General features: G+C 45.6%; 2 protein-coding genes and 1 long non-coding RNA gene across 13 annotated transcripts in view; 2 read left to right on the top strand and 1 right to left on the bottom strand.

The window, feature by feature from the left end:
- Positions 1-9,514, bottom strand: part of PQLC1 (PQ loop repeat containing 1) — a 73,471-nt gene extending 63,957 nt beyond the window's left edge. For 6 of the 10 annotated variants that reach the window (XM_025147626.3, XM_025147627.3, XM_025147628.3 and 3 more), the window contains exon 1: positions 8,834-9,514. In XM_025147626.3, coding sequence (XP_025003394.1) covers positions 8,834-9,485 — 652 coding nt within the window. In that variant the 5' untranslated portion in view covers positions 9,486-9,514. The remainder of the gene's footprint in view (positions 1-8,833) is intronic. The other 4 variants (XM_426032.7, XM_046938116.1, XM_004935086.5 and 1 more) reach the window with 2 other exon arrangements.
- Positions 9,189-10,054, top strand: LOC121113119. The gene is made up of 2 exons (XR_005857865.2): positions 9,189-9,538; positions 9,680-10,054. It is a non-coding gene; the product is annotated as an uncharacterized LOC121113119 (long non-coding RNA).
- Positions 10,055-16,174: 6,120 nt separating this feature from the next.
- HSBP1L1 (heat shock factor binding protein 1 like 1) lies at positions 16,175-19,132 on the top strand. Of its 2 annotated transcripts, none has more exons than NM_001136182.3 (4): positions 16,175-16,377; positions 16,553-16,619; positions 17,717-17,811; positions 18,753-19,132. In NM_001136182.3, the coding sequence occupies exons 1-4, from the start codon at positions 16,333-16,335 to the stop codon at positions 18,756-18,758; spliced, it is 213 nt and encodes a 70-aa protein (NP_001129654.1). In that variant the 5' UTR covers positions 16,175-16,332; the 3' UTR covers positions 18,759-19,132. The 2 variants fall into 2 exon arrangements, with proteins under 2 accessions (NP_001129654.1, XP_015131347.2); XM_015275861.4 differs by having other exon boundaries at positions 16,175-16,459; positions 17,717-17,728.
- Positions 19,133-22,192: the final 3,060 nt, after the last annotated feature.

Raw genomic sequence — 22,192 nt, 5'->3', positions numbered from 1 at the left:
CCCCCCACCGTAAGGGCAGAACAAGTCCGAGACTGCCTCACAACACTGAATGCATACAAGCCTATGGGGCCGGATGACATGCATCCCAGGGTTCTGAAGGAGCTGGCTGAGGTGGTTGCCGAGCCACCCTCTATCGTATCTGAAAAGTCAGAGCTGTAAGGTGAGGTCCCAGATGACAGGAAAAAGGCTCACGTCACTCTCATGTGTAAGAAAGGGAGAAAGGAGGACTCAGGGAACTACAGGCTAGTGAGTCTCACCTCTGTGCCTGGGAAGATCATGGAGCAGATCCTCCTGGGTGACGTGCTAGATCTCATGAGGAATGAGCGTGTGATCCGAGACAGCTAGCACAGCTTCTCCAGGGGAAAGTCATGCCTAACCAATCTGGTGGCCTCCTGTGAAGGGGTGACGGCACTGGTGGACAAAGGGAAGGCAACTGATGCCACTGACCTGGACATGTGTGAGGCCTTTGACATGGTCCCCCACCACATCCGTATCTCCAAACTGGAAAGATGTGGACTTGACGGGTGGACCACCCAGTGGATAAGGACTTGGCTGAAAGGCCACAGACAAAGGGTGGTGATCAATGGTTCTATGTCCAGGTGGAGGCTGGTAACGAGCGGTGTCCCCCAGGCAGGGGAGTGTCTTGGGACCAGTGCTCTTTAACATCTTTATCAATGACATTGATGACGAAATTGAGCGCGCCCTCAGCAGCTTTGCTGATAACACCAAGCTGAGTGGTGCACTTGACACAATGAAGGGAAGGGATGCCATTCAGGAGGACCTCAACAGACTCGAAAGGTGGGCCTGGGTGAATCTAATGAGGTTCAACACAACGAAGTGCAGGGTTTTGCACTTGGGCCAGAGGAATCCCAGGCATATATACAGACTGGGAGGAGTAATCCTTGAGAGTAGCCCTGCAGAGAAGCACCTGGGGGTCCCGGTGGATGCAAAATTGAACATGAGCCAACAGTGTGCTCCTTCAGCTCGGAAAGCAAATGGTATCCTGCGCTCCATCAGAAGAGGGGTGGCCAGCAGGGAGTGGGAGATGATTGTCCCTCTCTACTCTGCCCTTGGGACGCCCCATCTGGAGTAGTACATCCCGATCTGGGGCCCCCAGTACAAGACAGACAGGGAGCTGCTGTAGAGGGTCCAGAGGAGGGCCACAAAGATGATCAGAGGGCTGGAGCACCTCCCCTACAAAGACAGGCTGAGGGAGCTGGGCTTGTTCAGCATGGAGAAGAGAAGGCTGCGGGGTGACCGCACTGCAGCCTTCCAGTACCTAAAGGGAGCCTACATACAGGAGGGGAGAGTCAACTCTTTACAAGCTTAGATAACGGCAGGACAAGGAGAAATGGTTTTAAGTTGAGGGAGGGAAGATTTAGGTTGGATATCAAGAGGAAGTTCTTTACCAAGAGAGTGGTGAGGTGCTGGAACGGCTGCCCAGAGAGGTTGTGGATACCCCGTCCCTGGAGGTGTTCAAGGCCAGGCTGGATGGGGCCCTGGGCAGCCTGGTCTAGTATGAGATAGAGAGGTTGGTGGCCCTGCCTGCAGCAGCGGGGTTGGAGCTTGATGATCCTGGAGGTCCGTTCCAAACCAAGCTGTTCTGTGATTCTATGATTCTATGATATGACTTCAAAGCACACAGTTTAGACAAATGTTTTACTCTTGTCACTGTTGCCTTGAGAAGAGGTGGGACTTGAGAAAAGTAGAGGCCTCTGAAAAGAGTCCTCACAACACTTTCTTCTTGTAAAAGCATCCCAAATATTGATTGTGACAGATCCGCTCTAATATAGCAAGGTGAAATATGTGAAAGAACCACATAAATCAAAGAATCGTAGAATCACTCAGGTTGGAAAAGACCTTAAAAGATCATCGAGTCCAACCATGACCTAACTATACTACCCTAACTAACACCCCTCTGCCAAATCATGTCCCTAAGCACCACATCCAAATGGTTTTTAAACACATCCAGGGATGGTAACTCAACCACCTCCCTGGGGAACCTATTCCAGTGCTTAACCACCCTTTCTGTAAAGAAGTTTGTCCTGACATCCAATCTAAACTTACCCCGGCGTAACTTGAGGCCATTTCCCCTCATCCTGTCACCTGTCACCAGTGAGAAGAGACCAACCCCGCTCTCGCTGTAAGCACATTTCAGATATTGGAAGAGAGCAATAATGTCTCCTCTCAGCCTCCTTTTCCCAGACTAAACAGCCCCAGTTCCCTCACCCTCTCCTCACAGGGCATATTCTCCAAGCCCTTCACAAGCCTTGTTGCCCTTCTTTGGACCTGCTCCAGCACCTCCATGTCCTTTCTGTACCGAGGTGCCCAAAACTGAACACAGTTCTCAAGGTGAGGCCTCACCAGTGCTGAGTACAGGGGCAGGATTACTTCCCTAAGCCTGCTCACCACAACATTCCTGATACAAGACAGGATGTCACTGGCCTTCTTGGCCACCTGGGCACACTGCTGGCTCATATTCAGCCGACTGTCCATCAGTACACCAAGGTCCCTTTCCATCAGGCAGCTTTCCAGCTACTCCTCCCCAAGCCTGTAGGGCTGCCTGGGGTTGTTGTAACCAAAATGCAGGACCCAACACTTGGCCCTATTGAAACTCACAGAGTTTGCCTTGGCCCATCGATCCAGGTCCTATCCGGATCCCTCTGTAGTGCCCTTTTCCACTCGGGCAGATCAACACTCCCTCCCAACTTGGCATCGTCTCCAAACTTACTGAGGGTGCACTCAATCCCCTCATCAAGGTCATTAATAAAGATGTCAAATAGAAGCTGCCCCAGTACCGAGCCCTGGGCAACACCACTCGTGACTAGATGTCAACTGGATTGAACTCCATTGACCACAACTCTTTGGCCTGGACACCCAGCCAGTGTTTCACCCAGCGGAGCATACACCCATCCAAACCATGGGCAGCCAGCTTCTCCACAAGGATGTTGTGGGGGACAGTGTCAAAGGGCTTACTGAAGTCCAAGCAGACCACATCAACAGCCTTACCTTCATCCACTAAGCGAGTCACCTTGTCATAGAATGGAATCAGGTGTGTCAGACAGGATCTACCATTTGTAAACCCATGCTGACTGGGCCTGATCCCCTGGTTGACCTGTAACTGGTCCATGATGGCTCCCGAGATTATCCATTCCATAACCTTCCCGGGCACTGAGGTGAGACTGATAGGTCTGTAGCTACCAGGATCATCTTTCCGGCCCTTTTTGAAGATGGGTGCCACATTTGCCAGGCTCCAGCCTGCCAGGACATTTCTGGTTAGCCAGGACTGCCGAAGAATGATGGAGAGTGGCTTGGCAACCTCATCTGCCACCTCCCTCAGCACTCTAGGGTGCAATTCATCTGGCCCCATGGACTTGTGAGCATCCAGCTTTTGGAGCAGCTTCAAAATCATCTCATCGTGGATCATGCAGGGCTTATTCTGTTCCCCATCCCTAGCTAGCAGCGCAGAGGGCTGTGTGCCCAGGGAGTAATAAGTCTTACTATTAAAGACTGAGGCAAAGAAGGCATTAAGTACCTCAGCCTTATCCTGATCCTTGGTCACCATGTTGCCCTCGGTGTCCAACAAGGGATGGAGATTTTCCCTAGCCCTCCTCTTGCTGTTGATATATTTATAGAAATATTTATTGTTGTCTTTTACCTTAGCAGCCAAGTTCAGTTCTAGCTGGGCTTTGGCTTTTTCTAATTTTCCCCCTGCACAGCTTACCTATGTACTTGTAATTGTCATAAGTAGGTTGTCCACTCTTCCAAAGACCATAAACTTTCCTTCTGTTCTTGGGCTCCAGCCAAAGGTCTCTGTTCAGCCAGCCTGGCCTACTTGCCCGTCAGCTCGTCTTCTGTAACTTGGGGATGGTCAGCTCCTGCACCTTTAAAATTACTTCCTTAAAAGCATTCCCAGCCTTCCTGGTCTCCCACACTCTCCAAAACTACCTCCCAAGGGACACTCTCAACCATGGTCCTAAAGAGGTTGAAGTCCGCCCTCTGGAAGTCCAAGGTGGCAGTTCTGCTGACTCCCTTCTGTGGTCCAACAAGGATTGAGAAATCTAGCATCTTATGATTACTAAGCCCCAGATGGCCTCCAACCCTTACATCCCCCACAAGACCTTCTCTGTTAACAAACAGCAGGTCCAGGATTTTGCTTCCCCTTGTTGGCTCCTTCACCAGCTGTGTCAGGAAGTTATCTCCCACACACTCTAGGAACCTCCAGGACTGTTCCCTATCTGCTGTATTATAAATCCAGCAGATGTCTAGGAAGTTTAAGTCCCCAACAGGAACAAGGGGGAGAGACCTCGAGACTTCACCTATCTGTCTGTAAAGTGTCTAGTCTACCTCTTTATCCTGGCTGGTTGGCCTCTAGCAAACTCAATGAGCCAGCAGTGTGCTCCTGAAGCTCAGAAGGCCAGTAGCATCCTGTGTTGCGTTAAAAGAGGGGTGACCAGCAGTGCGAGGGAAGTGATTATTCCCCTTTACCTTTGCAATGCCCCATCAGGAGTACTGTGTCCAAGCCTGGGGCCCCCAGTACAGGAGGGATGTGGAGCTGTTGGAATAGGTCTAGAGGAGGGCCATGAAGATAATCAAAGGGCTGGAGCACCTTTCCCGTCATGAAAGGTTGAGGGAGTTGGGCTTTTTTAGCTTGGAGAAGAGTAGGCTCCAGGGAGATCTCACTGCAGCCTTCCAGTACTTGAAGGGAGTTTACAGGCAGGAGGGAGACTGACTTTTACATGGTTTGATACTGACAGAACAAGAGGAAATGGTTTTAAACTAAAACAGGGTAGATTTAGGTTAGATGTTTGGAAGAAATACTTTACTCAGAAGGTGGTGAGGTGCTGGAACAGGTTGCCTAGAGAAGTTGTTGGATGCCTCATCTGTGGAGGCATTTCAGGCCAAGCTGGATGGGATCCTGGGCAATCCTGCTCACATCAGGGGGGTTGGAACTAAACGATCTTTAAGGTTCCTTCTGATCTAAGCCATTCTAGGAAACACTACTTCAAGCTGCTTGCTCTACTTCATAACAACATTATGACCTGCCCAAGCAAGACTCTTCAAGCTAGCTTGAGCACTAAAAGATGCAATCCCTGCTGCAAAGTTAGGTGACAAAGTGAGCAACTGTGACATCCATAGTATTCAAAGAATTTAGACTGCCAGTATCAGACTATGAAGAGACTTAACTTTTCAAAGTAAAAAAAAAAACTGTAAAAATAAAAAAAGAAAAAGAACTTTTTTCCCCCCCTTGTACTAGATAAATGTGCAAAATAAAGAAGGGGAAGGATCTTACATTTTATCAGTATTTCAACAGGCTTTAATACACCTAATGCAAGGTCAGGTGATGAAGACAAAAGAAACACTGAAGCCACAGTGGAGACTAACTAGTCATTGGGAAAATATCTGACTCCATCAGTACACCTCAGTCTTACAGCAACAATCCTGTTACTCCAGTTTTGAGTTTGTGGGAAACAACAAATGCCAATTGTGCAAAAGCAGCCCAAACTAGAACAAACATGCTGTGTCCTTTCTTAAGATGTCTCTTGCCCAATGTAGCTCTGCCTCAGCTCACAATGACAATTCCATTTACCGTGACAGCAGAAATCACCAAGCAGTAGAAGTTACTACAGGCTTTACCACTCTTACTCAACTTTCTTATCTTTGGGAAATTAGAAGACTCTAAGCAAGATGGAAAGTAAGCAGTACACTGCATACCAACACAAGGGCCACAGGAAGTAATCCACAGTTGACAGCTGTCTTAAAAAAAACAGCCCATGCAATAACAGAATTTAATCAGCAACAAGTTCAAGAAACAAACTAGTTTACAGTAGGATTTCTTGATATGAATTTCTGCTTGACATGTAAAAGTCCTGGAAGTTATGGAACACTGAAAACAAGCTTCTCACTTGGTCATATGAAATCCTATTTTACCTTCACATTTCATACTAAAGAGTGGTGCATTTTATGTCTTGCATTCTGGCATTTATAAAAAAGGACATCGCTCTCAATATCTGAGCAAGACTCCACAAGTAGGCATGGGTACATAGTGCAGCATGGGTAATGCAATCTCTCAAAGCTGCAGTCACTCTTAAAATTGGGTTTATAGCATCATCTCTCCCTCCCCATATGGAAAATGTAACAGTATTCATTTTAGTAATAGAAGTTTTAGGAGTGCCTCCTTTCTACAGAGTCTTGCAGATAAAAGTGGACCAACATCTAAAGACAAAGCAACAGATTACATTGGGCCTTGATCCACAAGTAGCATTGTAAGTGTTAAGAGAAAAATAAATATGGCTGGTAAGTTTTGACATGCATCAGCGAGTCCAACATCTTCCTATTAATCATTTCCAGTTGCATACTCATCTCAGTAAATCTCTGTTAGTAACAGGGGATTATTCCCCGGACTCCAGTACAGAGAGTTCCCAATTTTAACATGTCTGAATTAGCCATCAGAACCAGTTGTTTTTTTCCCCCCCAGATGAACTGGTGGAACAACTAGTAGCAAGCAGTCTTTGCAAATTACAAAATCCATAGTTTTCATCTTTTTCCTGATTGTCAGAACTTGCTTCCAGAGTTTGCCTTAAGGCAATAATTCTGTGAGAACAGCTCCAAAACTGGAAGGTTTTGTGTTACTTGCTGTTGTTTAGATTTCCCTGATGTTAGTGCATGAGGTTTAGGCCACTGACCCCCAGAATCACATCTCAAAACTTTTTGGAAGAATATAATTTAACTGAAATATATGCAAATTATATTGCACTTACTATATGAAGTATGTTATGGATTGCACAATTGAATGAAGTCCAAAGCCCCATGGAAACAGTGGGAAGTATAATTACTTTTGGCTGAACTTACTCAAGATACAACTAAGAATGCCTTCTGCCGACTTCTAAGAAATCTGCAGTTCCCCTTCCTTCAGCTATTTATTACAATACTCAAAGAAAGCATAACATATCTCATTATAAGCTCTGTTTTAGAAAAAGAAGAGGGGAATGGGGGTGCAGAGAGAGAACTCAAAAGTTCTTCTGTATCAACCACCCTGAACTGACTATGCAGCTTTCCTCACCTCCTTACACCTGCTCTTGGTCGCAACAATTCTAACTGAGTCAGCCGGCAGACTGTAGGCCAGATGAACCAAAAAGGCAGGTTTATCTTTATCACCACTGAATTCAGTGCTACAGTGTGCTTCAAACCCAGCAGCACAGAATAGCTTCACCAGACTGTTAACCTCTAACTTCCACATCAGTAAGGCTCTAGCTACCCCTCAGATATTTTAACAACTGATCTTGAACAAGAAACCAGAGCTAACTCTAGCAAGTACAGTAACACATTTGCTAAACAAAAATGGTAATTGTTTTATTAAAAATGCAGAAAAAAATTGATAGACTTTTTCGAGCTTGTCATACGTTTTCCTAAGTACTAGCACTACAGAGGTGTTGAATTCTGTGCTGTTTCTTTATCTTGACCCACAGTGCAGACTTTCTCTAAACCAAGCAGACCAGAAACTGAGCAGAACAAAAAGCTAGAAATGACTATCTATGGGATCTAGACAGGACAGATAGGTAAAGCAGCACTGACAAAGGCAAAAGACTTAAGTACTCTCAAGTCTAGTTTAACAGGTGCACTCCCCTGGGTTACCTAGAAACTGCCAACAACAATATTCAGGTGCAAATTTGAACCAGAACCTCATTTCCCCCACTCCTGCCAGCTCCTCTAGCTTCTTTTTGCCCTGTGCTGCTTTCTCCAACTCCTGTCCTACACATTTCTCTTGCAAATGCTTTCTTCCCAAGATAACACAGCTCCAATGTTAACAACTGGCTCTGATGTAGCGATGTTTCCTCAGTTCAACTGCTAGTTGTAGTCTCAGGAGAGGGTCCCCAGTGTTTTCTGCTCCAGCATAGCGCTTACATGCTGGATCTTGCTGAAGATTACTCCAGGAAGACACACACACTTCAGAAGTCTGAGAAGCTTTAAAAAGAGATGAAGCCAGCCGTAGGAAGCAGCCCGCTACCTGTCAGTTCACTACATTCTACAGAGCAGCACATTACAGTCAAAGTGTTCTTAGAACAACTGTTCTTTAGTTGCAGCCATTTCCCAGACATTCCTATCTTTGGGTTCTGAAATACACTGCCACTCCTGTATCATTCCCCTTACTGGGAGTAATGAGAAATATAATAAGTAAATAAAGTTCACCCACAGAAGTCATGCTCTAACAGTATTTTCTTTGTTCAGCAGCACAGATCCTAAACATGGAAACAAACATGCCCTTAGATGTTGAGGAGTATACTGAACACAAGAATGACGCGCTGTGAAAATACTCCCCACCATTTACCTGCTTATCAAAACTATGTATCTTCAGCAGCAGCTGCAGGAGCTCTGGAGGTGAAACTCCTCTGAAGCCGGCTGGCAGCTCAGGAAAGCGCACAAACATCTGGCAAGCATCCCAGTGGTTTTAACACTACCTGGATGCTAAAGTACGCATGCAAAACTGGGGCCACTCAAAGAACAGGGCTTAAGGGCAAGGGAAACACATACCGCAGCAAGGAAAAGCAGCTCCGGCTTAAAACAAGCCTATTTACCAACGTTCGAGAAAGCCCTGTTTGAAACATGAGAGCACCGACCAGCAGTTCCAGTAAGGGCAACAGGCAGCGCCGTGCGCCCAGTTCCTTTAATCTGAGCAGTCACCCACGCAGGGCTGGGCACGCTGTGCTCTTCGGGAGAGGGGAAGCAGCACATCAACGACATTACTTCCCCAGTCGTTCCAACTAAGAGCTCGGAAGCCGGCAGACAGGGAGGAGCCGCGGAGGCACGCCACGCAGCGCACATCCCCACTCACCAGAACAGTATCCGCAGGATGTTCGCCACCAGCAGCACCAAGCACACGTAGGTGGAGAAGCCCTCGGCGTTCTGCGTCCGTCTGATGTCGCGGTACTGGGGCACGTAGGGAACCACGCCGCCGAACACCATGGCCCCCGCCGCGCCCCACGACACCAGCTGCTGCATCGGGCCCAGCAGCCACTCCAGGCCGGCCGCCTCCATGCCGGGCGGCAGCAGGAAGGGACCGCCGCGCCTCCTCCGCCGAGCTTCAGACGGGCGCCGCGGCCGCGCCCCGCCCCGGCTGGCCGGGACCTGCGGGCAGGCGGGAGAGTCAGGGGCTGCTCGCGGCACCGGGCGACGGTGGAGCCCCACCAGCGGCGCGGCACGGCGCGGCACGGCGCCCGGAGCGGGAAAAGAGCGTGAAGAGGGAAGAGAAGGGGCGGGGAGGTGGGAAAGCTGGGGGAAGAAGAGCAGCAGCAGCAGCAGCAGCAAGGTCGGACGAGGGAGCAAGGAAACAGCCGCGGCTCCCCACGCGCACTCGCGGCCCCCCAGCGGCCGAGCAGGTCCTCGGGCGAGATCCCTCGTGCACGCACCAACCGTCCCCCCCCCTCCTCCCCTCGCACACGCGCGGCCCGACCTGCTGCCCGCGCACCGGCCGCCGCCGCCACCATCCCGCTCCGCCACGGAGCTACTGGAACGCGGGGCCGCCCGCTGTGACGCCACGGTAAACGGCCGCGTTCCCACCAATGAACCGCGAGGCCGCCCCGCCCCGAGCCGCCCCGCCTCGGCCGCCGACCCCCCTCCTCCCCCGCTGGCGAAGGGAGCTAACCCGGATCTCGCTCTCACCTCCGCCTTTTTCCTTCAGAGGAAGTCCGAAGATTGCGCAGCGGTGGTTTTAACGATTGCTGCTCCTCCGCACCGTAAAAATACACGCATTCTTCCCGGCGGGACACAGGAACAGAGCAGCCGCGTTCAGCCAGGTTCAACAGCGAAGCCACTTCTTTCCAGTTCGGGCTGGTTTTCGGTTGTGGGTTCTTGGTTGCTGTGGGATTTTCGGAGGGGGATTGCTTCACAGGCGATCGCTGCAGCAGCGGGTGTAGCACACTGCCGCACGTCTTCTAACTCGTCTGTCGTTCTGTCCATTCATTTTGAAAGACGAGTCCTCAAATCATTTTATCTTCTGCATTAGGCAAATATCGCTACGTCATCCGAAATTCGGGAATAAACTCGTTAACTCCAATGCGATGTTAGTGAGTAGGCATTCTTTATTCATGACCTCAGGTGTGCGAGCGGATATCTCCACTCTACCCGCGCATACCATGAACAAAAGACCTTCAGGTTGTATGCATTACTTGTGTTACATTTGCTAGTTTTGTGAAAGCAAGTATTGTTCAGTTAAGGGTAGCTAGTTTATTGAATATCAGTTACACTGATGCGTAACGTTTTCCTCAGGGTATCTTAGCCCATGGATGCACTTCTAACATGGACAGCTGCTTTGAAAATATGGTTCATATTATAGAAAATGCATAGAACAGTTAAACTGGGCTAGAAACTAAAACTAAGCCATCTAAAGAGGGGGAGAATACTGGATAGCAAAGCAAAGCTGAGATTGCTATTTTAAATATATTCATTGCTAAGCAAAAAAAATTTTTGTCTTCTATTTATTGTTTGATTTTCTGAGCTTTGGAACGTTTCTAACTTTTCCACAACTATTTTTTTTGGCTTTACAAACACTTTCATAGAATCATAGGGTATCCTGAGTTAGGAAGGACCCGTAAGGATCATTGAGTCCAGCTCCTGACTCCACAATGGACTACCCCAAAATCGGACCATTTGTCTGAGAGCATTGTCCAGATATTTCTTGGACTCTGACAGGCTTGGTGACATGACCACTGCCCTGGGGGGGCTCTTCCAGTGCCCAACCACTCTCTCAGTGGAGAATATTTTCTTGATATCACAGAATCATAGAGAATCTTAGAATCACATAATGGCTTGGGTTGGATGGGACCTTTAAGATCATCTTGTTTCAACCCTTCTGCTATAGGCAGGGACACCTCCCACAAGACCAGGTTGCTCAAAGTCCCATCCAGCCTGGTCTCTAAAACTACCCTCTTCCAGTTTAAAGCCATTTCCCCTTGTCCAGATGTTACATGCCTTTATAAAAAGTCCCTTCCCAGCTTTCCTGTTGTCCTCCTTCAGATACTGGAAGGCTGCTATAAGGTCTCCCCAGAGCCTTCTCTTCTCCAGGCTGAAGAGCCCCAACTCTCTCAGCCTGTACTGGTAGGGGAGGTGCTCAAGCCCTCTGATTATCTTCATGGCCCTCCTCTGGACCTGCTCCAACAGCTGGATGTCCTTCCCAAATCCAACCTTTACCTCCTCTGTCAGAGTTTCATGCCATTCACTCAGGTTCTATCACTGGTCACTAGAGAGAGAGCAGCACCTGCCCTTCTGCTCCCCTCATGAGGAAGACGTCAGCCACAATGAAGTCTCCTTATTCTCATCTTCTCTGGACTGAACAAAACAAAGGAATTTAACTTGTCCTCAAAAAGTCTTCTACTCCAGACTCTTCACCATCTTTGTAGCCCTCCTTCAGACACTAATAGTTTTATATCCTTTTTGTACCGTGACATCCAAAACTTCACACAGTACTCAAAGTGAGACCACCTCAGTACAGTGTAAGCTAGGACAATCACTTTCCTTAACCAGCTTGCAGTGCTGTGCTTGATGCACCTTAGGAACTGGTTGGCCTTCCTGGCTGTCTGGGCATACTGTTCAACTTGCTTCCGACCAAGACCCCTAAATCCCTTTCTGCAGAGCTGTTCTGCAGCATTACATCCCTCAGACTGTATGAATAGCCAGGGCTGCCCCTTCCAGGTGCAGAATATGGCACTTGCTCTTGTTAAATTTCACGTGGTTGGTGATTGCGCAGCTTTCTGATTTGTCTAGATATCTCTGCAAGGTCTCTCTACCCTTGACGGAATCAAAAGTTCCTCCCAATTAGTATCATCAACAGAATTGCTAAAAACACCTTCTAGTCCTACATCCAAGTTATGAAAACATTATAGAGAACTGGCCCTAAAATGGAGTTCTGGGAAATCTCACTAGAGACCAGTTGCCAGCCTGATATAACCCCATTTACTATGACCTTTTGGGTCCAACCATCAGCCAATTGCTCATCCATCACATTATGTTTTTGTCAAGCTGTATGCTGGGCATTTTGTCCAGAAAGACAGTGTAAGAAACAGTATTGAAAGCTTTACTGAAATGCAAAATGATAACATCAGCTGGCTTTCCTTCATCAACTAGGTGGGAAGGAAATTAAGTTAGTTAAACTGAACCTTCCTGTCGTGAACCTGTGTTGGCTGTGACCAGCAACTACATCGTCCTTCAGGTGTTTGTCGATAACTCCCAGCATAATTTTCTCCCTAATTTTACCAGGCACTGAAATGTGACTGACAGGCCTGTAATTACCAGGGTCTTCTTTCTCATCCTTCTTGAAAACTGGAACATCTGCCAGCTTCCAGTCAACTGGGACCTGTCTGATCTCTCTAGATTTCTAAGACCACTGAAAAATAATTGAGAGAGGTCTCTCAAAGACACTGGCCAGCTCTCAGAGTACCTTGGGATGAATCCCATTGGGCTCCATGGACTTAATATAAACCCAGGTGGAGCAGCAAATCCTGCACAGGTTTGGGAGTTCATCATTACCGAGGTCACAGTCCTCCACCTCAAGGCACCTGGTGTGTCAGAGCCCATCATCAGTGTTGAAGAGAGAGACAAAGAAGGCATTAAATGTCTCTGCTTTGTTTGTGTCCTTGTTTGTAAGATGACCATTCTCATCAAGTAAAGAACCAAAGTTCTCTCTGGTCTTCCTTTTGTTGTTACTGCATTTAAAAATTAACTTTTTATTGTCTGCCACAGTACTGGCCAGCTTCAACTCTGACCGACCTTTGGCTGCACTAATTTTCTCCCTACAAAGACAAACAGTATCCTTGTAGTCTTTCCATGTCACGTGACCTTGCTTCCAGCAGCCATACACTTTTTCCACCTAAGTTCTAGAAGTTCTCTGGCCAAGCCAGCTTTCTGCCCTGCCTGCACTGGGACCAACCCTATCTTTACTGATGATCTGGATGAGAGGACTGAGCAGATGACACCAAGCTGGGAGGAAGTGTTGATCTGCCTGAGGGTAGGCCCTACAAAGGGATCTGGCAGGCTGGATCGCTGGGCTGATGCCAATTGTACGAGCTTTAACAAGACCAAGTGCAGGATCCTGCACTTTGGTGACAACAACCCTGTGCAGTGCTGCACGTTTGGGGTAGAGCGGCTAGAAGGCTGTGTGGAGGAAAAGGATCTGTGGACTGTTAGTTGACAGCCGGTTGAACATTATCCAGCAGTGTGCCCAGGTGGCCAAGAAGGCCAATGGTATTCTGGCTTGTATCAGTCATAGTGTAGCCAGCAGGAGCAGGGAGGTGATCATCCGTCTGTACTCAGCACTGGTGAGACCACACCTCAAGTATTATATTCAGTTTTGGGCCCCTTGCTATAAGAAAGACACTGAGGCCCTGGAGCAGTGTCCAGAGAAGGGCAACAAAGTGGTGAGTGGACTGAAGGACAAGTCTTATGAGGAGCAGCTGAGTGAACTGGTATTGTTTAGTCTGGAGGAGGCTTGGGGGAGACCTTATTGCTCTCTACAGCTACCTGACAGGAGGTTGTGGCAAGGTGGAGTCAACCTCATTTCCTACATAACTAGCAACAGGACTAGAGGGAATGGCCTCAAGTTGTGCCAGGGGAGATTCAGGTTGGATGTTAGGAAAAATTTATTCTCCAAAAGAGTGGTGAGGTATTGGAACAGGTTCCTCAGGGAGGTGGTGGAGTCACCATCCCTGGAGGCTTTCAAGAAACAGATGTGGCACAGAAGGACATGGTTGAGTAGGTATGGTGGTGATGGGTTGACAATTGGATGAGATGATCTTAGTGGTCTTTTCCAACCTTCAGAATTCTACGATTTTAAATTCACTACGATCAGTATGGCCAAGATGGTCACCAACTACCAACTCATCCATGATACCTTCTCTGTTCACAGGTAACAGATCTAGCAGGGGATACCTTTCTTTGTCTGGCCCCTTAGTACTTGTACCAGGAAGTTCACATCAAGTTGTTTTAGGACTCTCCTGGACCTGTTTGTATCAGCTGTGTGGTGTTCCCGCTTAATGTCTGGCAAGTTGAAGTGCAGCACAAGGACAAGGGCAGTTGATCTAAATGTCTCTCTTAGTTCCTTAAAGTATAACTCATCAGCATCATCATCCTGACATCCTGGCATTTCTACTCCATAAAGCCAGCTTTGTACTATTAGCCTAACACAGCTTTAAATTTGAACTATGGGAGACATTAAAATCAGTTATAGATGACACATAATAGAAGAACCAACCTAGAACAGGGTATGGGGAGGAAGGATGGTGAATATTTCCTTTATTTTTCAATCTCCTTCATAATTAAATTGCCCTTTCTCCATTGCTATACTGGCTTGATACTGTATTTTTTTTTTTGTTCTGACACCACCAACCTGCCTCACAAATATGGAGAACTAATTGGACTCTTACCTAGCCACTGCTTAAATGTGTGCTACGGCAGTTCTCACTAGCTGGCTAGTTATATGCTGGTTGCTCATCCACATTTCCAGCTGTTTCTTAACATCTGCAATCTCTTCACCACAAACAGGACACTATGGCTTTATTCAAGATATCTGGATCCAAGGAGCCAGAACCATTTCAACTGCCTTAAGCAGAAAATATGACTGCATGAGAGGGAAGCTTCTGTAACTATTCAGGCAGGAGGGAAAACTACTAAAACTGTTATCAGGAGTAAAAAAATGCAGAAAAAATACAGCTCTACTACCTATTCCTAAGGGAAAGGAGAGCAATTAGCAACTAATAAACAGGTAAGAGGCAGCAATTATTTGTTATTATTTATGGATCAGAATGAAAAAGCTACATGGATGCTGCTGGTGTCTCTATACAAAAGCAAAGCATATCAACACAGAATCATAGAATGGTTTGGGTTGTAAAGCCTTTAAGATCATCTAGTTCCAACCTCCTGCTATTGGCAGGGACACCTCCCACAAGATCAAATTGCCCAAAGCCACATCCCCCAAGCCTGGCATTGAATGCTTGCTTCCAGGGAGGGGGCATACATTGCTAGATTACTCAGACCTGATTTTTCTTTCTGTAACATGAAAGACAAGTAGGAAAATCTGCAAGAGTGGGAAGATGAGGATGTACCGAGGAGATGCCATGATTATGAGGAGCAGGAAGCAATGGGCAGGTCTGCTTTGATGCCAGCATCTCTCCACATGGGTTTCCACCCCTTCCTAAATCAGGCTGGAGAAAGCAAAGAGGGAAAACAATTATGTTTATTAAGAAAGATACGAAGTGATAGACTGACAAGAGATAACCTTTCTAGCATTTGAGGTTATTAGCTCAGGAGATAAACTTATGGATGAAAGTAATGCTACACATTTGTCCTATCTACAAAGCAATAGACTAAGGAAAGGTATTGCCTAACAGTAATATTCTTCTAACTATACAGGCACTGTTATACGGTGTTATTACAGAGACCTTTGCAACAGGTGTACCAGGAGCTTTTGATGCTGCAGAGCTAAAAGCAGCAGATGACCTACACGTTTGCAGGACTGGTAGGAGGCAGCACACAATTACTGTTGACACTTCTGGTCCTCTGCTTAGAAAGAAGGCACAATACATTTAGAGCACAAGAGGAGGTATTTGTACCACTCTCCATTATGAAACTAATTACAAGGAAACAAACTTTAAAACAAACAAAACAGCCTTGGCCTTGTTGGTTGGCACACATTTGTCTTCATTTATCGCTTCAGTCGTGTGCAATTCTAAGACCCCTGAAGATCAAACATCAACAACAACAAACCGAAGGTAGATTATATTAAATGATGCTTTAATCAGAAATAGTCACTTAGAGAGCATAGAAACATTTATGAGATGGTAAGTTTTGCTGTACTTTTCAAGATTCTCAGCAAAGAGCCACGTGCAGAACTACCAGCCGTATCTCCATTACTTTACCAGTAACTCAGCAGAAAACACAGCTACTCCTGACCTCACCCCTAAGCGTTCACCTGACCATCCTCCCAGAGCCACTCATTGCAACCCTGAGTCCAGACAGAAAAGAGGGACTGCCTGACAGCCAGCAGGGAAGAACAGTCATCCTGCTCTCACGTCGCAGCAGTGACGCCAGCAACTTGGCAGGAAAAAAGCAGCCAAGCTGCCTCTATTTTTCCCACAACTGGTACGCCCACGCCAACTCCTCCCGTGTTGACGTCCCTCAGCACGGCAGCCTCCCGACGGGAACCGGGCGGCCTCCATCCACAGGCCGCGCCGCTTCCGCAGGAGCGCCCGCTCAAGTTGGTGTCTCGCCAGGGAGGGCGGCCTCCCTCGCCGCATTGCGACCTGCCCGTGAAGGGCCCGGCGGCCCCACCTGTCCGCAGTAGCGATGGCGGCCGGTGAGCCGCTGGGCGCGGAGTGCCTCTCTCAGCTGGTGAGCTCGGGGTTCGTTCTGCTGGAGGCGGAGCTCGAGGGCTCCGCGGCTCGCTGCTGTTGGAACTTTTCCCCTCAGCCAGGTGGGAGGTAAAGGGTCGCGGGCTCTCTGTCGGGAGGGTGAGAAGTCTCAGCGGGAAGCTCCCTATCGTCGCTTTCTGTTTTTCTTTTCTTAGGCGGAAAATCTGCTGCATCAGCTGCAGGAGAATTTTCAAGCTCTGACAGAAAGGATAACGCTGAGAAATATCCTTTAAAAAAAAAAAAAAAAAAAAAAAAAACTAGGTTATTGCTCCCGTGACAGAAGTTCTGTACCTCCAGGAGCTGCAGTTCCTCCGCACGTTTAGTTTTGCTTTCCCTGCTGTGGACTGCCAATAGATGCAAAGAGGGTTTTTGCTTACTAAAATCAAGGTGTTTCTTTTTTTTTTTTTTTTTTTCCCCATAATCTTCAAATTAAGATGTAATGATTGACGTTCTTAAACACATATGATACCAAGTCAGCTGGAGTGGCTCCCAACACCACTTATTTTTTTTTCCTTTACTTAGAAAGAAAGAAAGCCTAAGAAAGGTTTTACCAAGAACACTGTCAGTCCCACTGCTTTCTGTACAGCAGTTCTGGATTTCAAGTAAAGCAAGCAACAAATTTGGTGGAACTGTTCTGAAGGCACATTTAAAAAATGCCCCTTAAATTAGCATATCCCTGCATGTCAGTGGGTTAGAAACCACTCTTTCAGGCCCCTGAGAACGGGAAGGGGAGCACACCAAAGAAGGTAAAGCTTTAAGCATCCATTCTTAGATGTGGTTAACCCGAGTTCTCTCTGCTTTCTGAAACTGCAGAGTTGCTACATTCTGCATTTTTTCTGACACACACACACACACACACACACATATCCCCACTTTAAGGAATTTGCTTCTTTGGAGATAATTAATGCTAAAAAATTGATGTTTATCAGCAGTTATACTCCGATTACATTTTGATTATGTATGTTGACCATGTGGTATTACCTAAAATAGTTCCTTGAACAGAGATAATATTTTACACAGAAAATAGTCACAGAGATAATATTTTACACAGAAAATAGTTCAGTACACTCATGGGCAGATAGGAAACCATTTGAAAATATTTAGAACTTGAATGCTTCTGTGTTGCAAGAGAAATTAGGATTGCATTGTTATAATACAATCTTGTGCTACACTGCAAGATTCATATTGCGTTGGTGTTGAGCATGATTAAGTAAAAGGCTGAGGCATCTGGAAGAAAGCTTTGTATTTTTCTCACAGGAGAAAAAAATGTATACCATGATAACAATTCTTACTTATAAAAGTTCTCTTTAACTTTTTACTGGAAGAAATGGGTGAGCGCATCAATGATCTTGAGAAGCATGTTGCTGACCTAATGGCAGAGGCTGGAATAGAGAACACTGATGATGGATTGAGAGTAAAAAAAGCCTTCAGTTTTCTTGTTGTTTTTCGTTTGTTTGTTTCTGTTGCCACTTAGTTTAGAAGAAAATAGTTTCTATTTTTATCATACCTTGCTTTACTTTGATTTTAATATATACTGAGGTTTTATTTTAAATATCTTAACTTGGCTTTATTTTTGCCAAGAGCCAAAAAATGCTACCACTTCTTCAGAAGAGCCAGAACTATAGCTTGCCACATCTGTTCCAGCTGTCTCACAAATCTAAGGGGTAGTGCAAACTAAATATGTAAACTCAGGCTGCATATTTGTAAGAAAGTATGTGTGGCTTAAAATGCTGTCTACTAGTCATCTCCCTCGACTGTACTAACAGGATGGGCTGAGGATTCTCTCTGCTATAAGTTTATGTACATCACTTTTAAAAACTGCTACAGCTTCCTATTGTGGCTCAGAACACACCTCAGAAACACCTTTGCCCAGACCACAGCAGTGATTCATCCTTGCAGCAGTAAGATGAGGGGTGGAAGTGGCAAGTATTATTAGGAGATAGAAACAGTGATATAAAAATCATGGAATACTAATGTACCCTGCATGATTTTACATCACTGTATGTTGCAAATGATCCCACAGATGGTTGCCTCAGTGTTGTCAATACTTATTACACATCATACGGTAGGTGCTTGTGTTTCCTCCTTCCTGTTCTTGCAAGCTTTCCTTGTTTAAACTGACTGAGACTGCTTACTCAGCAAAAGACAGGAATGTTTCTAATTATGCTGATGTAATTTAGGTGTCTATTCATTCTGTTCTTTTCCTGAGGATAACTTATGTAATTATTTTTCACAAAAATAGAAATACAATCTATTGAAACTGTATTAAAGTGCATAGAGATCTTCATATTTTATGCTGAATCATGTCCATGCATAATATAACCACTAACCTACTTATTCACTGTTTCTTTACAGCACTGAAATAAGCATGTGAGCAAGAAAGATAAAGGGAGAACAGCTCTGCACTGAATCTGGAGTGTGTCATTGTTTACCATCAGTGTCACTAGTCACCAAAAGTGTCAGTGAAAACAAATACACTTGCATCACATCATGATAGAATCTCCATTTTTCTTTTCCTTTAAATTATTGTCCCAGGAGAGGAGTAGAAAGCTAGGTTTATCTAAATGGGATGCTATTTCCTATAGTTGGGAATAAACCATTAGTCTCAGGGGAGGAAAAAAAAATATGGATAGAAAACTGTCCTATATAGTAGTGAGCTTACCCAGTCACAAACTTTTTCAATGTAAAATGTACTCTATTTCATACTACTAATATTAAAATTTCCATCATGCTTCTTTGCTGCCTTTTTATGTGTTCTCAGAATACCTGTGGCAATATTTTTGCAGCTGTGTGTGCCATTTTGATGTTATTTAAATTTTCTACATTAGAACATTCATCTATCCCTGCTTAAAATATACCATACCTAATTTTTTTGATGTTATTATAGAAATGCCTTTGCAAAGCTTTTATTAATAGGTCCACTGAACATAAACAGCTTTAAGCTAAAATGAATGATAGTACTTCCACAGAATACAGCTATTTCTATGGTAGTAGAATCCCAGACTATCTTGTGTTTGAAGGGACATCTAAGTATCATTTAGTTCCAACCCCCTCCCATGGGGAGGTACACCTCCCACCATAGCAAGTTGCACAAAGCCCCATCCAACCACAACCTTTAGCACTTCCAGGGATGGGGTATCCACAGCTTCTTGGGCAGCCTGTGCCAGTGCCTCACCACCCTCTGACTAAAGATTTTCTTCATCGTATCTGGTCTAAATCTACCCTCTTTCTTTTAGCTTAAAGCTATTGCCCACTGTCCTATGGCCAGAATCCCTGATAAAGTCCCTCCTGAGCTTTCTTATAGGTGCCTTTCAAGCAGATCTATAAGGTCTGCACAGAGCCTTCTCCAGTCTGAACAAATCCAGCTTTGTCAACCTGACTCTGTAGGAGAAGTTTCAGTTCACTGATCATCCTTCGGAACACATTCCAACACCTCTATGTTTCTTGTGCCGTGGGCCCCAGACCTGAATGCAATGCTCCACATAGGACCTCGTTAGGGCTGAGCAAAGGAGGACAAATACCCCTTGCTCTGCTGGCTACCCCTTTGTTGATGCAGCCCAGGATACCACTGGCTTTCTGGGCTGCAAGTACATGCTCAGTTTTTCATTCAACACCCTCAAGTCCTTCTCCATAGGGCTGCTCTCAGTCCAGTGACCACCAAGCCAGTATTAATTTTTGGAATTGCCGTGACTCAGGTGAAATAAAATGGTTAAGATTTGAGAGGTCTGGTTGATAAACGTATCCTAGCTAAAAGCTAAAAGCTAACAATCAGTGATTGATTTTATACACCAAAAAAACCCCAGCACTTTAGGCAGGGAATATTTTGGTGGAAACTCAGGAAATCTCTTTCAACAAATACAGAAATTGAAGAGCTACCAGCTAAATAGAACACCTCAGCTAATGAAAGATATGCTTTTGAAACTGGCATTTCTTAATGCTTAGTGTCTACCACAAATTACTTCATCCATATAAAAATATAATTCTAATCAATGCTTCAAGCAGTGTAGATTTACAAGCACTGTCAAACTGGGAGGAGAAGTTGGCTGCTTTTCAGATAAATTGATTGATAAGAAGTCATGAAGTTCAATGAGTTGACCTCATGAAGTTCAAAGGCAAGTGCCAGATCTTTACCTCGAGGACAGTAAGCTTGTGCCACAGTTCAGCTGTGAAGAGTTGGCTGACTGGCAAGTAGGTTTGCAGGAAAAGGGGGGTGACTAGACACAAGGTAGAGGCACAGGAGATTCCAGCTGGAACACTTTTCAACTGTGAGGGCGTTCAAGCAGCAGAAATGCCACTCCAGAAAGGCTGAGGAATCTCAAACCATATAGTTATTCAACACAGCTCAAAGGCTTAGGCAGGCCAAGCAAGACCTACTTTGACTGGGAGGCTAGACTAGACTTTAAGCAGTGCCTTCCACCACAAACCAAAAATGGGAAATATGCAGTGTACTTTATTCACTCACAGTCATCCTTTGCACCTTCTAAATTCTCTAAAAATTAACAACAAAGTGCATTCTACTTCTGCTTTAACTGATTAGACATACAGAGGTAAGGCTTGTAGAGTAACTGGGGATGAATACAGACTAACCCTGTTATGCACTGTACTGAAAAACACTGTTCAGTGATCTACCCCGTACAGTTTCTAAAATTATTTCAGAATCAACCTCTTCCAGAAGTTGACATCCACCACATGTTGAAATGGTTTATATCATTATCGCCAACATATGCATGCTTAACATGCAACAACTAGCTAAATAAATCACATTGATCCAGATCACACTGTAGATTAGTGCTGGGAAGATATTAAGTACTAAAACGTTGTTCCTACCAATACGCCTTCAAACAACTGGCAACTCAGAATAGGCAAATAAGTAGTTAATGAATTGTATGTGTCCAATTGGTAACAGTTTCTTTTTTTAAATTAGTTTCATGGAAGTAACTCTATAAAAATAACCAGACTTCCCACTCGATGTCAAAGAACAGAACTGAATTACAAGGGCTGCTCTGAAACTAATGCCTCTCGTTTTATTATGTTGGCACGTGATGCTAGAGGTTGATGTTGGTGGTATGGCAGTAGAAGTTGAACCTTTCTACCAGTATTCTATTACGTTTTGTTGCTGTGTGACAGATGGCAGCAGAGGGGCAGTCTGACAAAATATCTTCTGACACGGAGGTGCAGATGAAGCAAAGGTGTGTAATTGAATTCCCCCATGTGGAAAAAATGGCACCAACTGACATTCATGGACGTTTGCTGAATGTTTTTGGAGACCAAACAGTGGATGTGAGCACAGCAAGGCAGTGGGTGGTGTGTTTTGGCAATGGCAACAGCAACATGAATAACTAACCATGTTCTGGGAGGCCATGCACAGCTGTCACACCACAAAACAAAGCGTGACACATCCACACAAACTGGCAGATTATAACCAGAGAATTCTGTACAGAACTGAATATCAGCTTTAGTGTGCTGGAAACTATGGTAACAATGCTGGAATACTGCAAAGTTTGCACCAGGTGGGTCCCACAAATGTTCAACGCAGGAACAGAAAGAACACTGTATGCAAGTGCGTCAGGTCCTACTGAACCAATACAAGGCTGAAAGTGATACTCTCCTCAAGTGCATCATTATCTGTGATGAGACATGGGGTCACCAACTATGAGATGCAGTCAAAACAGCAGCCCATGGGATGGCTACATGTGAATTCCCCTTGAAGAAAAAGTTCAAGACACAGTCCTCAGTAAGTGAAGTGTTGTTCAGTCTTTTGAGATAGGAAAGTGGTGATCCTTCTGGATTTCCTG

Source organism: Gallus gallus, chromosome 2 (genome assembly GCF_016699485.2).
Source record: "Gallus gallus isolate bGalGal1 chromosome 2, bGalGal1.mat.broiler.GRCg7b, whole genome shotgun sequence".
Classification (NCBI taxonomy): Eukaryota; Metazoa; Chordata; class Aves; order Galliformes; family Phasianidae; genus Gallus; species Gallus gallus.
Note: the sequence above shows the minus strand (reverse complement) of the source record. Positions and strands in the feature narration are given on the sequence as shown.